Genomic DNA, 20,652 nt, shown 5'->3' on the forward strand with positions numbered 1-20,652 from the left:
AAGATTTAGTATTCAAACAGGAACAATGCCGGGCAGTTAAAGTGTCTGACAGTGACGAGCTGAGCCGAGAACCCGAACCAATCAACAAACAAACACAATTAAAAAGCATTTTGGTTGAGTGGAGCGTTTGAAGGCATCACGAAAAGCGCGGCGCCCGCGTTCGCTGACTCACCAGAAAACCCTTGAAAAACATCCTTTTAATCCCCAACGTTTCCTCTCCGTGTCAGCAGGCTCTCTGTTTGTATCGATCACTTCATTCATCAAAGAACAAACACACTCGCACACAGACGGATACAGACGCACACACCCAGCGTTTGATTGGCTGAGGTTCGCTGATGTGTGACAACAAAGAGACCCAGAGGCTTCTAATGGTTCCCACTGTTGCCGGGCATGTTCCCATCATGCACCGCTGCTCATCTCAGAGGGTAGTTCCTCTGGATTGCTTCAAACCTCAGCTCTGCGTCTCTGCTTAATGATGGCTGATTTTTCTGTATTTTAACTCTTCGCTCTGCTGGTTTGCAGGTGTCAGTGTTGATTCCTTTGGTCCTTTTACAGTGTGTTAATACTGTGATGAACAAGCATTTTAAGGTAATTTTAAGGTAGAATTTGCCGGCAATGAGCAACAAACGAATAACTAGGAAACAAGCAAATAGGGAAAACACAGACAAATAAAGTTACCTGGTCAGTGCACAAACAATATACCAAATATGTACTTCCTAGCAAAAGTAGTGACTTAGTACTTGCAGTTGTGGAAAAAGTTCTCTTATCTTTAAGTGTTTTTCTTTAGTTAAAAAAGCAATTCTACTCAGATACATTCAAGGTTTCACCAGAGTGAAAGTACCCTATTTTTTTTTTTTTTTACACTTATTAACAGCAAAACATACTTAGAAACTTACTTCTCTTTGGGAGTACTCCATTGTCCAGTAGAGCAGAGTAATATGTTTAACATTAAATGATGTGATGTAAGAAATACGATGATCTATTTGAAACTCTCTGGCATTCTCCGTTTCCTCGAAGATCAGCGCTGGCAACATCAAAGTTGAACTCTGAATGAGAGCTTTTAATTTTGGTCCAAAATCTTGCTTTAATGAATTCTGGTGGGCCTGAGCCCAAAGAGTGGAAACTATTGATTGTAATGCTGCGTTTCCCCCAGAAACACTCCAGAAACCTTCAGGATATGTGTAATACTGGATCATGCACAAACAAAAACAAAAATGTACCTTTCCTGGCATATCTTAGTTTTTGGGAGATGTTTTTTCACATTAAGAGTCAGTCTGACATCACCAGTACATTAGTAATAAGGCACTTTCCTTGAGCTCAGTGAGTTTGGTGATATTTTAATGAATCACCAGTAAATCCTCCTCCGTCCGTCGTCACTGCGAGCTCAGGTGTAATCTGTCAGGATAAGTGGAAACACCTTTGAGGGGTTTCGGGAGTGAAGTGCTCTCCTTCCTCCATCTCAGACTGTGTGTGGTGTGAATATGGATGAATGTTGGTGAGCTGATACACAGATACACAAACACTGAGCTTTCTTTATTTCAAACTGATAAAGAGATAACAGATATAGGATGAGATGGCGGCAGATGCCCCTTTAAAAGGGTACATTGCTGATTTTCAACCAGTTTTGGATCAAAATAATGTGTGTAGCATGTGTAGATGCTCTGTGGTAAACTTCCCTCCATCTAACCAGTGCCTAGATGTCCCTCAAATCTTCTCAAAAACATGTTTTAGCTGTTTAACTGTAATTCAGGATCTGGGTGGCCACCATTTATTCACACAGACCAGTCCACTTCACTAGCTGTAGCATTTATTGGTTTGGTAAGGCGCAGGGCATTCTGGTAGTTGTAGTTTTTCTACCTCTTGGCTCTTTTTTCACTAGAGGAAAAAGATGGCCTAAATTACTGAAATAAATGAGTATCATTATCAAAAAGATGAAATTTTAAGGTTTCTTTTTGTTACCCTAATACTACTGATGAGCCTAATAATACACTGTTATTTCTATTGTACAAAACATGGAAAACAAAAATTGTTTTGCAGCAATTTTAATTTTTGCATCAAAAATTTCTTGCAGATTAAGATAGGCCAATTTAGTTTCATAGTCACTTAAATAAAAAAACTGTGTCATTAGCAAAAAGTTGATGTAAACATGTTTCTTTTTGTTAACTTAATACTTGTGATGAAATGGTGAGCATAATAATACACTATTGAAATACTATGTAATATTCAGAGAACTGGACACAATGAGTTGGATAATAGTTGTTGTTTTTACTGGAGAAAAGAGAATTATTCAAACATGATCAACATTTTTAGCCAATCTGACTCCATGGTCATTTTTACTGATAACTGGCAGAGAACTATTAGCTGCAGTTTGATCTTGGCATCCCTACTAATCAGCTTGACATCGCTGGCTACACCAAAGGAAAATGGCAACACAATAATGAACATAAACATAGTAACAGACTTTAATGAGATTCCATAACTGAACTATTATTTTTATAGTCTAAAATATGGAAAACAAAGAGTTACAAGAGTTTTTACTTAAAAAAAACAAACAAAAAACCTTTCTTGCAGGTTAAGAAGAGCCAGTTTAGTTTCATAACCACTGAAATAAACAACAGTGTCATCAGCATAAAAGACGACATTCACAGATTTCTTTATCAGGTGTTAACGTGATTCCCGAAACCTCTACAGGTTATTCTAAGTCAACTTACAGATATAACAACTCACAAATACTGTCTGATCTTTGTTCACCACCTCCTCTTCGTCTCTTCAGGTGGACCGGGTGTCCGTCACGGCAGAGGGCGGCGCCGGAGGTCGTCCCGCCAATAGGCCCGGGGGCGGAGCCATGCGCATCCATCGCCACTTCCCCTACCCGGCCAATCAGATGTACGTGGTGGTTCTGCACCGCGAGCTGAAGCCGATGAGAGTTTACCGGCTGAACATGAGCTTCGACGCCGCCATCGAGGACGAGCTACTGGGCTTCTTCAGGAGCTCGTACACCCTGCAGAGAGAGAGACGGTAGGCAGACACACGAACACACACACACACACGCACACACACACACACACACACACAATGAAACACTCATTTTTCCTGCAGCAGCAGGTGGTTCAACTAGTAAAGGTCAGAGCTTCACATCCACGACATTGATTAACTCAAACACACTGCTGACAGTGTGTGTGTGTGTGTGTGCATGAGTGTGTGTGTGTTCCACTTATCAAGCCACGCACACACACTCACCACTCACTCCCTCCTTATGAATTTCCCATAAGCCTCTGCTGCAGAGTTGTTTCCACATCAGATTTCTTCCCCACGGTGCTGATGGGAAACAGACTGTGTGCTGATACATTTATTATTTCATGCATGACGTTTCTGTCTGTGTGGCCGCCAACTGTGTGTGTGTGCGTGTTTCCACGGCGACAGAACATTTTATCAGAGTCTGTTCCACTTATTGCAGAAACACAGAGTTGTAATTAATTGATGAAATCAGAAGGGCCCACTTGTGATTGGAGGGAAGTCACGACCATATAAGGACTCTTTGAGATGGAAACTTTTAATCTCTGCAGAAGTTTTGTTCAGTTGCTAAACATACAGTCATTTCTCTGTATTATACCATAGCTATTTCCTGGTTTCTGATTGGCTTGAGGTAGGCGGGGCAACACTGATTACCTTACTACCAGTATGTTTTCTATAGTGTTTCAAATCTAAAAGTAGAAGAAAGATGTGACTTATATGATAAAAATGAACTCAAAGAAATGGCTGATGGTATGACACCTAGAAGAAACTGCAATGACTTTAGCAAATCATTGCTGTGTGTTCAGTTGCTTTTCAGCCACCAAACATAGATGTTTTTCAGCAACCTGTTGCTGTGTTTCCATACTGTGCCTTGAAAAAGTAGTTTTTTTCAGCCAAAACATTACTGTGTTTCCAGCTGGGACTATGACCCCAAATGTGGTAGTTTAAGTCTAGTTTGGGGTCACAAGTTTTTGTAGGTTTTTTGTACCTGAAACCTAACCACACATTAACCACAACATAACTGAAATATAAAGAAATGTTACGTTTAAATGTATCTGGTACATAACATATGCAGTGTATCCATGGATAGCAGAAACATACATTTACAATATTTTTGATTTCATGCAAATCTAAAGCATAATGAATTTAAGACATGAAGTGACAGATCTTACATTCTCCATACCGTAACCGTACGTAGAATATTGTGTTCTTAGTGTGCTGCTGCCAAACTATTTTTATAGTGTAAAACATGGAAATCTAAACATAAAGATCAAATGGATCAAATGGTTCAGCAAGAGTTTTCACCACCTCCCTGATGATTAAAGGTTCAGTAGGTGCATTCTTGCATATGCCATTAGGAGCACTATTAAGCTTTTTGATTATTTTTTCATGGATTATCCACCTCATGTTATGCTGTTAGGGTTAGGGTTGACAGTTTCTGCAAATATGACAAAGTATTGTATTTGTTATAAAAGTTACATACTTAACCTGGAAAGTTAAGAAGAGCCTGTTAAGATTTGTGATGACTAAAATATACCACAGTATCATCAGCAAATTAATGACATTTACCTTTTTTGTCAATCTAATACTTGTGATGAAGTAGTAAACAATCCAATGTAACATTCAGAGATCTGGGCATAATGAGCCGGATGATGTTTGAATTATCAGAGATTCATTTTCGTCAACCATCATTTCAGCACTAGGATCTTTAACAAAGGTTAGTACAGATTTAGTCAAGACTAATGACAATTACTGGAGCGTATAAAGTCCACCCAGGTAGCAGTGACATGACGTAGTTTGGTTTGCAGTGAATAAATCTTCCAGTTTGATGTCACCAGTTCACACGAGCTGATTTCAGAATCCTCCTCCTTATCTATTAAGCTTTATCGGACCGTCTCCTTCACATATCTCCAGCCTTGTTTTCCCATATTCTTCATCATGACCTTTAACTTCCCTTGACGCTGGTTACTTAACTGTCCCTCGATTTCATAAAAACTCTTCAGGTGGTCGAGCCTTCGCCCACCGAGCTCCACTTCTCTAGAATAATCTCCCACAGTGCAGGAGCTCTGTTGAAAGCCTGATAATACAACTTTTCTCTGTTTGAACTCTCCTCACATCACTTGCTGGGAACCCAAATTACTGTTTTACCTTGCTGACATTTAGGCCAGCTGTTCAGTTACACTTACACTGTATGGTCTCTGTTTTTTACCAACCTCAACCTTATTAACATTATTATCTTTATATATTTGTGTGATTGTATTTTTGTATTTTCTATGTTTTTTCTTTCCTGCTGTTGTTTTTTCGTGAGTGATGTGGACTTTATATAAACTGAAGTTAGAGTCAGAGAGCGATAATGTGACGGATCGATGAACAAAGCGGGACACTCTCTGCTGTCTGTACAGTTCAGGAGGCTGACACAACAAACAAACAAACAAACAGACATTTTAACCAATTATATAATATGGAATTAAAATCATCTCAACATTTATTCAAAGCAAAGTATGCAATTTGAAATGTATTCACTGTTCTGGAAATTAATTCTAACTTTCAAAATGAGAGTTGTGTTACGTTTGATAGATTTAGTTTTGAATGGCTGTTGTGTGCATGACATTAGTTGCTGTAATACACACTCTGTTGTGTTTTAGCAAGCAAGCAAAACTAATTGTATATAGCACATTTCATTTCAGATGGAAGCACAGTTTTGCGTGCACAACTGACCATAAAAGCGAATCAAATTCATTTAAAACTAAAACTAAAAACTCATAAAATAATAATAATTAAGATGAAGAATACACCAGTAAAAGATAAAAGCACATTAGTCAGAACTGACAAAAAAATAGAATTAAATACAATTATTATACTAAAAAGTAGACCATCAAAAGAGGCTAATATATATAAATTAAAATAAACAAAATTTACTAAAAATATAATAAGATAAAAACTAGTTTTTGTACAAAAGTCTTGATTTTAAAATGACACTATGAGTTAAAGCCTGTCAGTGATCTGCTGAAAAACATTAACATTAAAACTCACACTTCCTCCAAGATCAATTCAAATTCCATCTGACCTCAAAACCCGCAAAACTCTAATATATTTACGATACTAATAAATAGAGAAACTCATGTGTGATACATCAGATGAAACGGTGCTTATTTAAACTGACTCCATGTTTCTTTCGCTAATATTAATGTAGCTTTCTCGCCTCATTGATTTCTTCATTGGCTTTCTCAGATTCACATCAGTCTTTTTTAATTATGACATAAATGTGCATTTTTTTCTCTTAATGATTCCAGCAGCAGACTTAATCAGCTGCAGAAGAATGATGTGAACAAATGTGTAATATGTGTGTAAATTTTGACATAAAAATTAATTCCCCAGAGAGGAAAATGAAAGAATACTTAACACTAAAAACAGGCGTTAGCTGTAATCCCTCAGTGATCAGGTTTTAGTCTGTGTGTGTTTTCACCACCAGTGATCTCATATTCGCTGGTAGCTGCTGTTCGGATCGATACTGGATCAATACAGCAGCTGACGGACCAGCAGAGCTCGATCACAACAGAACAACCTGCTAGTTAAAGTTTAATGGTCTGGCTGACAGAAACCTGCTTACAGTCCACCATGTGCACCAAACTGATTTCTTACATGTAACGTAAAAAAAAAAAAAAAAAAAAGAGCAAAGGGAATATATAAGAAATACACGTGATAAAAAATTAATGCGTTGGTATGTGGCGAAGAATTCAATGAGAACTGCGTTACTGTGAGAGCATATTTGAATTAACTGCTGCAATAAATCAATAAATAAATATAGACCGTTTCTAGACACAGAATAAAAAATACATATGACTAACAGCCTTTAAAGGTGCCAGTCTGAGTCCATAAATATGTGAATCTGATGACTAAGCTGCAAAGCAAATACACACATTGTGAAAATCACAGCTGATTATTTCTAAAACATGTCAAAATCTTCAAAATGTCCGGTTGCCCCGTGGAGACTTTTACTGTCCAACTGAGCAGTGAAGCTCAGGAGTGTGTGTGTGTGTGTGTGTGTGTGTGTGTGTGTGTGTGTGTGTGTGTGTGTGTGTGTGTGTGTGTGTGTGTGTGTGTGTGTGTGTGTGTGTGTGTGTGTGTGTGTGTGTGTGTGTGTTTGTGTATACAAAGCTCACTGTTGGTTTAAGGATTAGCCGGATGCAGCTGTGTGGCTAATGTGTGCTAACGCACACACATGCACACACGCGCACACACACGCACACACACACACACACACACACACACACACACACACACACACACACACACACATGGTCCACTGTGAGATTTGCTTAATATCCTAAGTTACTATAAACCTCAGGCTGGGTTTAAATGCTTAAATGCTGGGAGGGGGGAATTAATTAGCATACATACATACATACACACACAAACACACACACTGTATCACTATTTAAGCTCAGCATTGATCTTTATGTAAATGATGTGAAAATAAGCTGGATGTTGTGGTTTGCTGTCGTCTTCCAGTGAAACCAGTCTGAAGTGGTCTCTTTTAGATGTGTGCGCAGAAATCATGACCTGTGTCTTTATGCAGATAGATACCAGAAGTAGGCATGGTTTGTACATATAAATTACATAAATAAATATTCCTTTAAAATAAATCAATGAGGAAACAGATATATCAGTCTAAATATAAATATATAAATGAGTCAGTATAGTTGAATAAATAAATAAATATATGTGTTTTTATTTAAAAACAGTCTTTTATGGTACTTTTATTTCCTAATGCCAAATTATTTCCAAGCTCTTTTTATTTCTATCTGTTTAAATAACCATACAATATTTGGCAGGATGTGAGTGGACACTAAAGCAAAATTCAGTGTAAACAATGGCTAATGCTAGATACTATTTTACATTTTAAATGAATACATGTTGACTGAAATACAAGAGATTTTTTTTGGTAATATATCAAGTAGGCGAGGGGGGTATGTAATATTTCATTCCTTCCTGAAATTTCACCGGGTTATACAGTATGTGATATCGCCCATAGAGAGTGTGCTACTTACTTTAAGCTTTTTAAACTCATAAATATGCAATAGAAACCCATAAAATGTTAACAAAAGTAATATTCTCACACATATTTTTCTTATTAAACAGAAATACAACTACACACTTTTGATCTCATCTTTCTGTTGCTCACAGAAAAGTGACAAAGCTTAATGCATCATAAAACACTCTTCATTCAGACTCGACAGTAACAAATAAAAATCGCCTAAACCATCTTGGTTACTCTTGTTGGTAATCTAGTTAATAATTGAATATTATAAAATAAAAAAAACATGCCGTTAATCCCCACAGTTTCTCTCTGCTGTTGCTGGCTGCCGGCTGTTTACAGTCCTGTAACTTCTCCCTCCACCACCAGGTGTCACTGTGTCTTTCAGCTCAGCTGCCTGTTCCACCAGTAGAGACCGGAGACTGAGCTCTGGTGGTACATACTTTTGGGATTTCTAAATAATGTGGTATACCATAATACCATGATAATGCCCAAGCCTAATTCAAGTGGGTTTTTAAATGGAGGAAATTAAACATAAAAACTAAAACCTACGTGTTCTATGCTCTATTTGATATATCATTTGTGGGTGTTTGAAATAAATCCAGCTGCCAATACAGGCTTTTGTCTTGCAGCTCCTGCAGGACGCCTCCTCCTCCTCTTCCTCTGTAAAGATCAGCCTACTTCCCGCTGCGCGCCAGCTCTTTGGGGGCGATTAGAATATAGCAATCACTTTTAAACAATGTGTCATAAATATAATGACTAGTGTTTTGCAAATTGAATGGGCATTTTTTCCCACATGATCTGCAACGATATGAAGAAACAAATATGTCAGTCAATCCCTACTGATAATAACAAAAAACTTCAGGTAGAATTACTGTGTTTTCATTGCATTATTTGTGCTTTCTTAACTAATATATAAGGGGACATCCCAAGTCTCTGCAGCAGCGTCTGTGTTTATCGACTCCGCTGACCTGCTGTCTGCTGCTCATGTGACCTATGACATCAAAACAGGATATAAACAGACACATCAATACACGGCTAATGTAAAGAAACTGCATCGTGGTTGTTGTTGTGCTTCTCCACTGGACTGTCTTTAAGGTTAAAACTCTGAGTTATGTTCTCTTGGCTTTATACTTTTGCTATAATTCTGATTTTCTCCGTGTCAGAGCATCTGTGTTCAGTTCAGGTCGGACTCCAAAAGTGACAAATTTACAAAAAATAAACTATCAAACATTAAGAGACTCCCCAAAGACCTCTAATGCATGTCCATCTGTTGGCTCACATTCAGATAAAATATGAATAAATTCATTGTTTGCTCAGTAAATCAGCAACAATTGGAAGCATCATTATTTACCAGTTAGATCCTAAGTGTGAACCAGACATGCACTGAGAATAGATGTCTCATAAACATGTCAAATATTTGGATTAAATGTGCAGCACTTCATCACTCTGCAACCAGATGAGTTTTGAAAAAATAACATTTAGTGCAGTTAATGAAGGAACACATGCAAATAAGTCTGAATTTCAATTTATCTATGAATAAATACAAGTTTTCCTTCCAGTGTCTGTTGTCTGCTGCTGATTTATTCTGTATAAAAAAAGTTTCTCTCAGTTCATTAAATCTCTGCAGACGTCTGAAGACAGCAGGACACAGACAGTGTGGTGATAAATTTGCAGACACACACACACTGTCCACTGTGTTTACCTTCATTAAATCATATGCCAGTGACTCCAGGCTGCTACAGAATAACCAAACACACACTTCTACACACATCAGACAGGTCAGTTTAACTTTTTGTTGTTCATGCAGGAGACGTCAGATCACAGCCGCACATTAATCCTTTGTGTCACTGCCTCCTGTCCAACGTTCGTTTCAACTAAAGTGGTGTCTTGAGTTTTATTTTTGAAAAGCATTACGATGAAAATGCTGCTGAGTCACTTTTTATGATATAGTGTCACCGTTTATGACGAGAGAGACAGTACTACAACCGAAATAGCTTCAGATTGATGCGGTCATATAAACAACTTCAGCATTTCAGGATTTATTTTTCTCATTAAATTAAATAAAACCACCATCTGCCCGTAGCTGCAGATTTGTGGAGCTGTTTGTTTTGCTGCTGGATGCCTTACTGTGATTGGCTCAGCTGTTTCAGAGTTATGTGATTGGCCGTGAGTGTATTTCAGAGTTCTTACAATCATGAAACACCTGGAAAAATCATGGTATTTGCAAATAGCAATTTTCAGGCCTGGAAATGATTCTGAAAACTAAATACACCTTATAAGTTTTTTGAAAGGTTGACAATCCAACACTAATTTCTGGTTTTTTTTTTTGTTTTTTTTTTTTACAGTTTCTAGCTGTAATGTTGTGATTTTTAAAGGCATGTGTTTGAAAAAAAAATTGAGAAAAAATTAAAATTAATTAAATTTTTTAAAAATTAAATTAAAAATTAAAATTGAATTAAAAATAAAATAAATAAGTAAAATAAAGCCATACATTTTTAAAATAATTTTCAAAAATTAACATTTTTAAAGGTTAAAAAATGGCCAAAGGTTTTTAAAGAAAATCAGTAGTAAAATGAATACAAAATACAGCAATTTTATGTTGTATGCCCCTCCTCTAAGCCAAAATAAAAAACAGAAGCTCCTCCCTTGTGCCTAAAAAAATATTTGACATGCCTCCCCCTTGTTGCACCACTGCCACCCCTCTCATAAATTACGAACAGTTCTAATCCTTTTTTTTTTAATAATGTACTTTTAAAAAGCAAATATATAGTAATAAAAAAGAGTCTAGAAGGAGTATCAGTGGTTGTTTCAGAGAACGTATGGTCTTAAAAATGTGCCTAAAAGTCATGGAAATTGTTAAGAATGTGTGTGAACGCTTGAATTTATTATGGTGGACATGCTGTGATCTCTGCAGCCTGTTTGCACTTTGCTCTTCTGCAAAGTGCAAACAGGCTGCGTTCAAGAAGCAGAAGAGCAGAAGAGGACGCCCACAAAGACCTCTCTGCTCTGCGTGTGTCGTTGAACTCGTGCCATTAAAATCGCCCCCTCTTGCCTCCGCGTTACAAAAATGTTCCAGCTGTGAGCTTCAGAACATCCTGAAACCCAGACTTCTGACAGAAGCCCAAACACCCCAGCAGAGCTGCGTTTTTAGATCCTGAGAGGAACTTTTTTATTGCACAGAGGCTGTTTTTGCTTTCTGTAACGAGGAGAGGAATTACAGTTAACGAGGCAGCTAACGAGGCAGGGGCTGATGAGGAACAAAGATGTCGCAGTGTTAACGAGAGAGACGGCTGGTTAACGAAGGGTTGGATGAGTCTACATTTTAATAGAGGATAGACAGAAGCTGATTGGTCAGCAGGTCTACCTCTCTGCTCTTCATCGCTGAGCTCCTCTCTGTGATTCTGTCGCTCTGATGGATTCATCCGGAGCTGAGATGAGATGGTTCAGATCAATACTGCGCTCTCCCGCTCTGCAGCGTGTGTGTCAGAGAGTAACCTATATAACATGGCAGTCCACTGAAGCAACTTAATACATTCATTCAGTCTCTCACACAGAGGAGGAGGCGGAGGAGCTGCTGCGTGATAGAGGTCTTCATGAATTCAAGATGTCACTCAGGACCTGAGAGGGACGTATAACTCCCTTGCGTCCGCACACTTCACCACAGAGTGAAATATCTCAACAACTATCTGAATAATGACTCTGGTGCCCCTGTGACTTTGCATAACATTACCAACAATGCTATTATGCCCACATAGGAAACAGCTTGTCAAACTAGACTAAAAGGGACACTTCGCCTAAATCAAAAATACATATTTTTCCTCTTATATATAGAGCTATTTATCAATTTAGGCCACATTTAGATGAGAACAGCCCTATTAAAAAAATGTGTTTTAAAAAAAATCCACATTCATATGAAAACATTGTGAAAACAATTAATATATACACAGATCTTTAAAAACAGCTGAAAACGCTGTAGTGTGCATGCCAGGCCAGTAACCGGTGGTATAACTTTCTAATGACACACCAAAGAAGACCACGTGGTGCATGTGCATCCATCCATCCATCCAGTCATGCATCCACCCATCCATCCATCCACCCATCCATCCACCCACCCACCCATCCATCCATCCATCCATCCATCCATCCATCCATCCATCCATCCATCCATCCATCCATTTTCTTCCACCTGTCCGGGGTTGGGTTGCAGGGGCAGCAGCTTAAGCAGGGAAGCCCAGACTTCCCTCCTCGGCCACTTCGTCCAGCTCTTCCTGGGGGATCCCAAGGCATTCCCAGGCCAGCTGTGAGACATAGTCTCTCCAGCGTGTCCTGGGTCCTCCCCGGGGCCTCCTACCAGTGGGACGTGCCCTGAACACCTCACCAGGGAGGCGTCCTCGAGGCGTCCTAATTAGATGCCCGAGCCACCTCATCTGGCTCCTCTCAACGCGGAGCAGCGGCTCTACTCCGAGCTCCTCCCGGATGACCGAGCTTCTCGCCCTATCTCCAAGGGAGAGTCCGGCCACCCTACGGAGGAAGCTCATTTCGGCTGATTGTGCCCGTGATCTTGTTCTTTCGGTCACTACCCAAAGCTCGTGAGGTGAAGGTAGGAATGAAGATCGCCCGGTAAATCACGAGCTTTGCCTTTCGGCTCAGCGCCCTCTTCACTATGACAGATCGGTGCAGAGACCGCATTACTGCAGACGCTGCACCGGTCCCCCTGCTGATCTCCCGCTCCATGCATGCGTGCATGTGCAAGGTGCTCTTATAATGTGGTTGGACTATATATTTCACTTTATTTAGATTGTCTGGACCTTTGTCAGTGTTTAAGGTCCATTTTGTTGGAAAAGTTTTAATTGGTGGATAATGATAATGTTTCATGGGGGAGTTGTTAGTGTTTGTTGTTGCTCTGACAGAGGCACCTCTGTGGTGCTTGTATGTTGAAATGGTCCATGTGAATGAACTCACAAGAATTTTCCCAAAGACATGTCACATGAGTAGCCACTTAAACACAGCAGTTGTACATAGCATAATTGTTTGCTGAAAAATTGTCGTTATTTTTTGATTTTTTGATTTCCATCAACTCCTGTGGGCAATTTCTGCCTCTGCAGCTTCTTAATGCTCCACTATGTTCATCAGCTGGTCTTGAAGTGTGTCTGTCTGCTGAGCAGTGTAGCTGCTGGAAACACTGAGACTGAACCAGACAAAACAAATCCATTCATCCATTGTTATCAAAATATTGATCGCTGTGGCTTTATTTTTTTCTAGCATGTAATGCATGCATGCATTAACCTCTTTGGGCTGCAGGCGTGAAAAGCAATTCCTTTGGAACAACTCACCAGTTGCTCTTGAACCTGCCTCTGAACCAAACCTTGTTGATTCTGTATTTGATTGCTGATTACAGTTTTTGCCTCAGCTCAGCATCTACTTGGAAGACATTTTTTTGGACTTTTTATGACAAAAACTTCCGTCCAAATTATATTTTAGTATGCTCTGTACTGATATGGCCTTTCGGATCTCGAGTGTCGGTCGCTGTTAAACATGTTTGATTGTATCAGCTTCAGTTGCTGTGTTGATGCCACCAGAAAGCCAAACAGCAACCGCCTTATCTGCTTTCTCTGTGACCTCCTTTTGTCTCCTACATCCTCACCTCCACAACCCCCTCTTATCTCCTACATCTTCATCTCCCTCCATTATCTCTGAAATCCTTGTCTTCTCAACCCCCTCTTATCTCCTACATCCTCATCTCCCTCCATTATCTCTGAAATCCTTGTCTTCTCAACTTTCTTATCTTCTACATCGTCATCTCCCTTTCCCTTCTTATCCCCTACATCCTCATCTCCTCTTTCCCTTCTTATCCCCTACATCCTCATCTTCTCTTTCCCTTCTTATCTCCTACATCCTCATCTCCTCTTTCCCTTCTTATCTCCCACATCCTCATCTCCTCCTTCCCTTCTTATCCCCTACATCCTCATCTCCTCTTTCCCTTCTTATCCCCTACATCCTCATCTCATTTTCCTTATTTCCGACATCCAAATCCCCTCAACCACTTCTCAACCCCTTCATATCTCCTACATTATCTTCTTAACTCCCTCTTATCTCCTACATTCCCACCTCCTCCACCTCATACCCCCTACATCCTCATTTCCTCCTTACCCTCTTATCCCCTACATCCTCATTTCCTCCTGCTCCCCCATCTCTCCTACATCTTAAACCTCCATGACTCCTTCTTATCTCCTCCATCCTCACCTTATGCTTTCCCTCCTACTCTTCGTCATCTCCTCCTCCACCTTATACCCTGCACACCCTACATCCTCATCTCCTCCTCCCTCTCCTTATCTCCTCCATCCTCACCTTATGCTTTCCCTCCTACTCTTCGTCATCTCCTCCTCCACCTTATACCCTGCACACCCTACATCCTCATCTCCTCCTCCCTCCCCTTATCGCCTACATCCTCACCCTCTTCTCCCTTGTTCAATCAATAACCCCGCCTCTATCAGTTGCCATATATTATTATATATTTTACACCAAACATGATGAATCAGCCTCTTCACCAGCTTCCTGTGTAACACTATAGCTACAACACACACACACACACACACACACACACACACACACACACATACTGCAGTCTTTTCAATGTGAAAGCAGGGAATTGCAATTTGAGACGTTGCTTAAAGAGATCAGTGTGTCCGGTGTGATAGATATAGAACTGAATCCCACTCCTAACACACACGTGCACAAATACACACACGCACGCACACACGCACAACACACACACACACACACACACACACACACACACACACACACACACACACACACACACACACACACACACACAGAAAAGCACCTGACTCAACAGTTTCGCCTTCAGTCACATCTCTGAATCTGAATGAGGTGTGTGTGTTTTTGTGTGTGTGTGTGTGTGTGTGTGTGTGTGTGTGTATGTGTGTGCGTGCGTGTGCGCGTGTGTGTTAGGAGTGTGTGTTTGTCATTAACGTGCCTGTGTACTCTTCTTCTATGGTGCCTCCTCACAAAGATAATGGCAAACATTACAGCAGGAAATGATGTCATTTTCATTTTTCTCTTCACGTCGTTTGGGAGAGGAGCCGAAGTGTCGCCACATGAATTCATGCATGAGTGTGTGTGTGTGTGTGTGTGTGTGTGTGTGTGCGTGCGTGTGTGTGTTTTTACATATTTGTGTGAGCCTGTTTATGTGTGTTTATGTGTCGTGGTCGTCCAGGGCAACACTGACGGCTTGGTTGTCAGTCAGGATTACTGTGACAACAAGCGTTACCTTGGCAGCAGCGACTGTTGGCAAACTGCGGGATGTCACGTCTTGTATATATGTGTGTGTGTGTGTGTGTGTGTGTGTGTGTGTGTGTTAATATCTGGGTTTCATGGGGCTATTATGCAGAAGTGTGTGTGTGTGTGTGTGTGTGTGTGTGTGTGTGTGTGACAGACTCGTCCTCTCGTCTAATAGATTCTCTCTTTATCTCGTCCCTCTCAGGCTTTCTCCATTATTCTCTCTCTCTCTCTTTCTCTCTGCCTCGCTTGCCCTCTGTTTATTATTCTCCGTTCTTCCCTCCATTTCTCGCCTCCTCCCTCCTCCCCTCTCCTCCCTCTATCGTCATCTTTCCCCACCTCCTTTCGTTTTGTTTCTTCTTCTCAACGCCTGTTGTTCACCTCTCTCTCTTCCTACTTCTCATTCTTTACCTTGTTCATTTTTCCCTTTCCTTTCTCCTCCTTCTTTATTTCACCTTTATTTCCTCCTCCCTTTCCTTTCTCCTCCTTCTTTATTTCACCTTTATTTCCTCCTCCCTTTCCTTTCTCCTCCTTCTTTATTTCACCTTTATTTCCTCCTCCCTTTCCTTTCTCCTCCCTCAGCTTTCCTACTTTCTTGAACGTCTTTCATCTGCTTTTTCTTTCCCTTTCAAATTCTCTTTTCTTTTGCCTCGCTTTTCCACTTTTTCTTTTCTTCTTCCACTTTCCTTCTCTTCCCTCTGTCACCTTTGTCATCTTCCTCTTCTCCTCCAGCTCCCCCTCTCCTCTTTACCTTTTTTCACCCATTGTTTTACATGATTGTGCACCCCTTCCTCCTTTTTCTCCTCCTCCTGTACCTCAGCCTTTTCTTCTCTTCCTCTTGTCCCCTCTTCCCCCAGTTTTTCTTGCATCCTTTCTTTCTTTGCATCCTCAACTCTCACCTGTCCTCCTGCATCTTTCCTCTCTTCCTTACATTTTCCTCTCCCTCTTTAACTCTCTCCTCTTGCTCCTGCTCCTCCTTGCTCCCACCCTCTCTTGTTCAAATCTTCTTTAACCTTTCCTCTTCCTCTCTTTTCTATTTCTCCCTCTCATCTTCCTCTCTCTTTCTTTTCTACCCCCCCCCTTTCCTTCTGGTCCACCCATCTTTTTTTCTCCTTTACCTCTATTCTTCCTCTTTATCTTCCTCCTCCAGTGCACCTCCTCTGTTTTGAATATATTTAGTGCTTTGTGGCACCTCTTGATATTTTTATCCTCTTCCTCCTGCTCCCATCCTTCACTATTTGTTCCTTTTTTCCTCCTCATCTCCTCTTCTCTCACTTTTTCCTCTCCTCCCCTCTGACTCCACCTGTACTCTCCTCTCCTCCTCTCCCTCCTTTCATCTCTTCCTCCACAAACACCTCCTGAAAAATGCACGAGCGCGATAAAGAAAAGTTTTCAGAGGGATTATTTCTCTGAGTTTTAATTTGCTTCCTGTTTCTGTCAGGTGACTGACAGACGGACGTAACAAAGCTCTGATAGGAAAACATTCAGCGCAGCTTAAAGAAATCAGGAGGAAACAGAACACGTCCTCGTGTTTATTTCGGATTATCTCGCTCTCTGAAGCTCCTTTTTTCATACCGAACAAGAAAATCTGAAGAAGTTCAAAAGTCTTTCTGTAGAAACTTCTGCGTGCAGACAGGCGACCTGTCGGCGCCGACTTCACAGGATTATCCTTTAACCCTCTGAACTCTGATTCCACCTTAAATTTCTCCTTTGATAGCTCCGAGAGGTTCAAAGAGGGAAACAGATTCCTGCTTTACTCGACAGCAGCACATATTCTGTATGGATTTATTCCAGGAGTGGAGTCAGGGGGCACGGGAGCTCTGACCCGAGCCAGAGAGCAGACGATTTAAAGCCAGATGTGAGAATATGATGGATTTTATTATGGGTCACTTCACGGGTCGTTTAATGCAACAGCAATTCTGCTTAAGTGGACATTTCATTTAATGACATCATTTGGATTCAGGGCCAAATGTGGAGCAAATTGGGGTTCGCCAATGTAATGATATATAATGTGAGACTGTGGCTGCTGCCTTCAACGTCCCTGGTTGTGCTAGACCCTCGTGGGAAATGTTGCATATCGGTGCGCGGGACTGATTTATGGCAAAATATGACTTCTTAATGGATCTGAACCTTCTGAGTGGATACAAGAACAGACCCAGTGTGAAATATTCCTGATCTAAAGAGGCTTTCCTCCCACAGTAAAACAGCATCACTCGATGCAGCAACCGACCGAACAGGTCTTATGACTCCTTTGCATCAGCAGCAAAGAAAGTTGTGCTTTTAAGAGCTAACTAAGCTAAGCTAGCTTTATTTGTTTAGCACATTTCATACAACAGGGCAATTCAAAGTGCTTTACAGAGCAATACGATATAAAAGCATAATAAAAGATACAGATTTACAGTAAAAGTGTAAAGACATAAGATATAAAGGTGAAAAATTAATAACTAAATGATTAAAACAATTGTCAAAGAAAAATCTCCTTTAAAAATAGCATAAGTGCTGACAAGAGGTGTAAAGATAAAATGATTATTTAAACTGATTTAAAATCAGTTTGCAGTCATATTTGGGTGGAGTGCGCAGTTTAAAACAGGAACATTTTTAGATTCGACTCAGAAGCGGTCAGAGTTGGGGCTTGTCTGACATCATCTGGGAGGTTAATCCAGGTGTGCCCAAAAAAAATCAGGCCCGACCCTACGTGCAACCACACAGTTTTTGTCCAAGCCCGACCTATGGCAGCAGTTATGGGCCCAATTAAACAAATTTCTCACCCAAACATCTGTATCATTCAAGTTTGTTTGTTGCCAAAAACTAAATTTTCTTCTTTTTGATTCTACATTTGAACACATGATGAAGTTTTATTTACCTTTCCAAACAGTCATTTTACTCAATTTGATCCCAATCCTGATTCAGGTTTCGACAAAGGTCTCCCTAACCTTAAAGGAACTGTTTATTTAAAAACAATATAAACTGTATGAGGTGCTCACCTCCTGACGCTCTCACTGGTCCTAGAAATTGCTTTGTATTGAAAGTCGGTAAAGGGATACTTCGCTGATTTTTAACCTGCTGTGGATCGTAACGATGTGGGTAATATCTGTAAATAAACAGAGTTAAACTGCCCTCTGTCTTGCCAGTGCTTAGCTTTCCCTGCTCGTCCCGCAGCTCAAATCTGCCAGATGTCACATTTCGCTGGCTGTAGGGCTGTTGCTCGAAATACAGATTATACATCTGCATTTTTGTCCGTCTGCCGCCACAAACACAGTCATTCCCCTCTCAAACTCGGATCAAACCGCAAAACTAAGCAGTGCCAATCAATATACACCAAAATTTCTGTGATTGAGTTGCTCATTTCTAGCCTTAAAACTTTCCTTAAAGATATTTTAGTGCCCTATTTGGCTGTAATATCAGACGTTTTGTAACTAGTCACCATGTTGTCTCCTATGTTAAAACAGCCCAGCTCACATTATGACGTCCACCAACAGGAGCGTTCATTGGCGTTGTGCTTCTGGTAGTCGTACAGCCCTTTTTCTCTGGTCATGTAGCACCAATTTCAAAAATATTCATGTCTTCCTATTGCAGAGACAGCCCAGTGTTATAAAAAAGACCATCTTCCAGCAGTTAAACACTTTTTTAAGGAGAGTGGACTGCCTGCAAAATCAAATCATATCAGTGCAAACAGGCTTTGACGGCGGGCAAACGAAAAAAGTCCAAAAAACTTTAAGGAAATTTCTGGGTAGCATCATCCAAGAGTCTTGAATCAGTTCATGGACTCATGGAGATCTAAACACAACTATTTTCTATAACCTTTTTCTTTGCTTGGCAAAAGTTTAATGACCATATTTCTTTGAAATAGAAGACTTTTTAATGTAAACAACAGTTTTTCCTTAACCAAACCAAATCCCTGTTGTTCCTAAATCAAACCTTAACCTTTGTCTTGTTGCGTCACGAAATATTCGACGATGACTGGCAGTTTTTTAAGGCAAAGATGAATTTAGTCTACTTGCAGATTGTGGCGTCTGATCAGAAAAGACTTGTGTGTTTCCGGAGGGCAGAACAATGCGTCCTTTAATGTGGAGGACTTGGATTCAAAATATGTCTGAGCCTGACGCAGCTAAAAAGAGAGGGAACAGCACTGGCAGCGGCAGCATGTTGCCGAAAAGAGCAATAGTCTGTCATTCATCCTGCACGTTACAGTTCACTTTCTCCATCTGCCTCAGAACAATAAAGTTTCTAAAGCGATGGTGACAAGAAAGAGAAGAGAGGAGGAGAGAAGGTGGCAGAAAAAAGTTTACGTTAGAGGAAAATGAAAAGAAGAGACGAAGACAAGATGAGGAGGGTTTGTGGCGATATAGAACCTCATTAGACTGAAAGTCATTTTGACTCGGTCTCAGTTTCTTGGAACCAAATGGACCCACGAGGACCTCTGATTTACAGTGAAACTGCAGCTTTTAAAAAATAACACAATCTCCCTCTCACAAATGAGAAGTGAATTCATAAGCAATAAAAGTGCAGCACGCTCGCTCATTTCAAATCGTCCATGGGGGTGTTTTAAAAAGAGCGATGGGGTTTTTTCACCGCAGCGTTTCCTGTTCTGCTCTGACCAGTTACTTACCGTGAATAATGCCTGCAAACTGTACAGAGATGCTGCTGTGTAATCAACATAACTAAGTTCACTGTGTTTTTAGGTTTTATGTGATGCACACCAAAGATATGATGATGACCATTTTTCATCTCATACATTTTTCAAAGTTTTTGGACTTTATTTGTGCAACTTTACATCATTTACCATCATTCTGTAGTTGCTGCTTGTTTTAATTCAGTCACACCAGATTATTTGCATTTAAACCTGAGCAAACTGGTTACATTTCATTTAAAAACAATGAGAAAAAAAACTTTAAACTTTTTAAACTTTTTAATTTGTAATTCTAAATATAGTTTTCTGGACATTTTCACCCTTATTTATTTGATATTTTTTAATAAAATAACTTTTCTTGTCAACTTTTACTAACTTCTTGTAATTTCTGGGACATTTCTCGCTAAGTTGCTAATAGCCTTTATACCCACGTTTTTGAAAGAAATAAAACCGGTGTCTATGCTATGTAGAGTTTGACTGGCTGATGGAAACTTTACCGCGTACTTTTGCAGCCTAAATTTAAGGAAGCAAACCTAACCCCTAAACCCTTTATGAATTAAATGAACATAATTCAAACAATGTTTATCAAAAACTTGAAAGAAAAAAAACACTCTGTGTTTTCTAATTTTGTGACTTTTGAAGAAATATTTTTTCATCATCATTC

The 20,652-nt window shown here is 40.0% G+C and overlaps 1 protein-coding gene across 2 annotated transcripts in view; it reads left to right on the plus strand.

The window, feature by feature from the left end:
* trhde.1 (thyrotropin releasing hormone degrading enzyme, tandem duplicate 1) overlaps positions 1 to 20,652 on the plus strand; it is a 201,330-nt gene that overhangs the window by 18,613 nt on the left and 162,065 nt on the right. For both annotated transcript variants that reach the window (XM_088072648.1, XM_088072647.1), the window contains one exon: positions 2,774 to 3,018. In XM_088072648.1, coding sequence (XP_087928774.1) covers positions 2,774 to 3,018 — 245 coding nt within the window. The remainder of the gene's footprint in view (positions 1 to 2,773; positions 3,019 to 20,652) is intronic.

Source organism: Plectropomus leopardus, chromosome 22, assembly GCF_026936395.1.
Source record: "Plectropomus leopardus strain MGB_pleo_1.0 chromosome 22, ASM2693639v1, whole genome shotgun sequence".
NCBI classification, from domain to species: Eukaryota; Metazoa; Chordata; class Actinopteri; order Perciformes; family Serranidae; genus Plectropomus; species Plectropomus leopardus.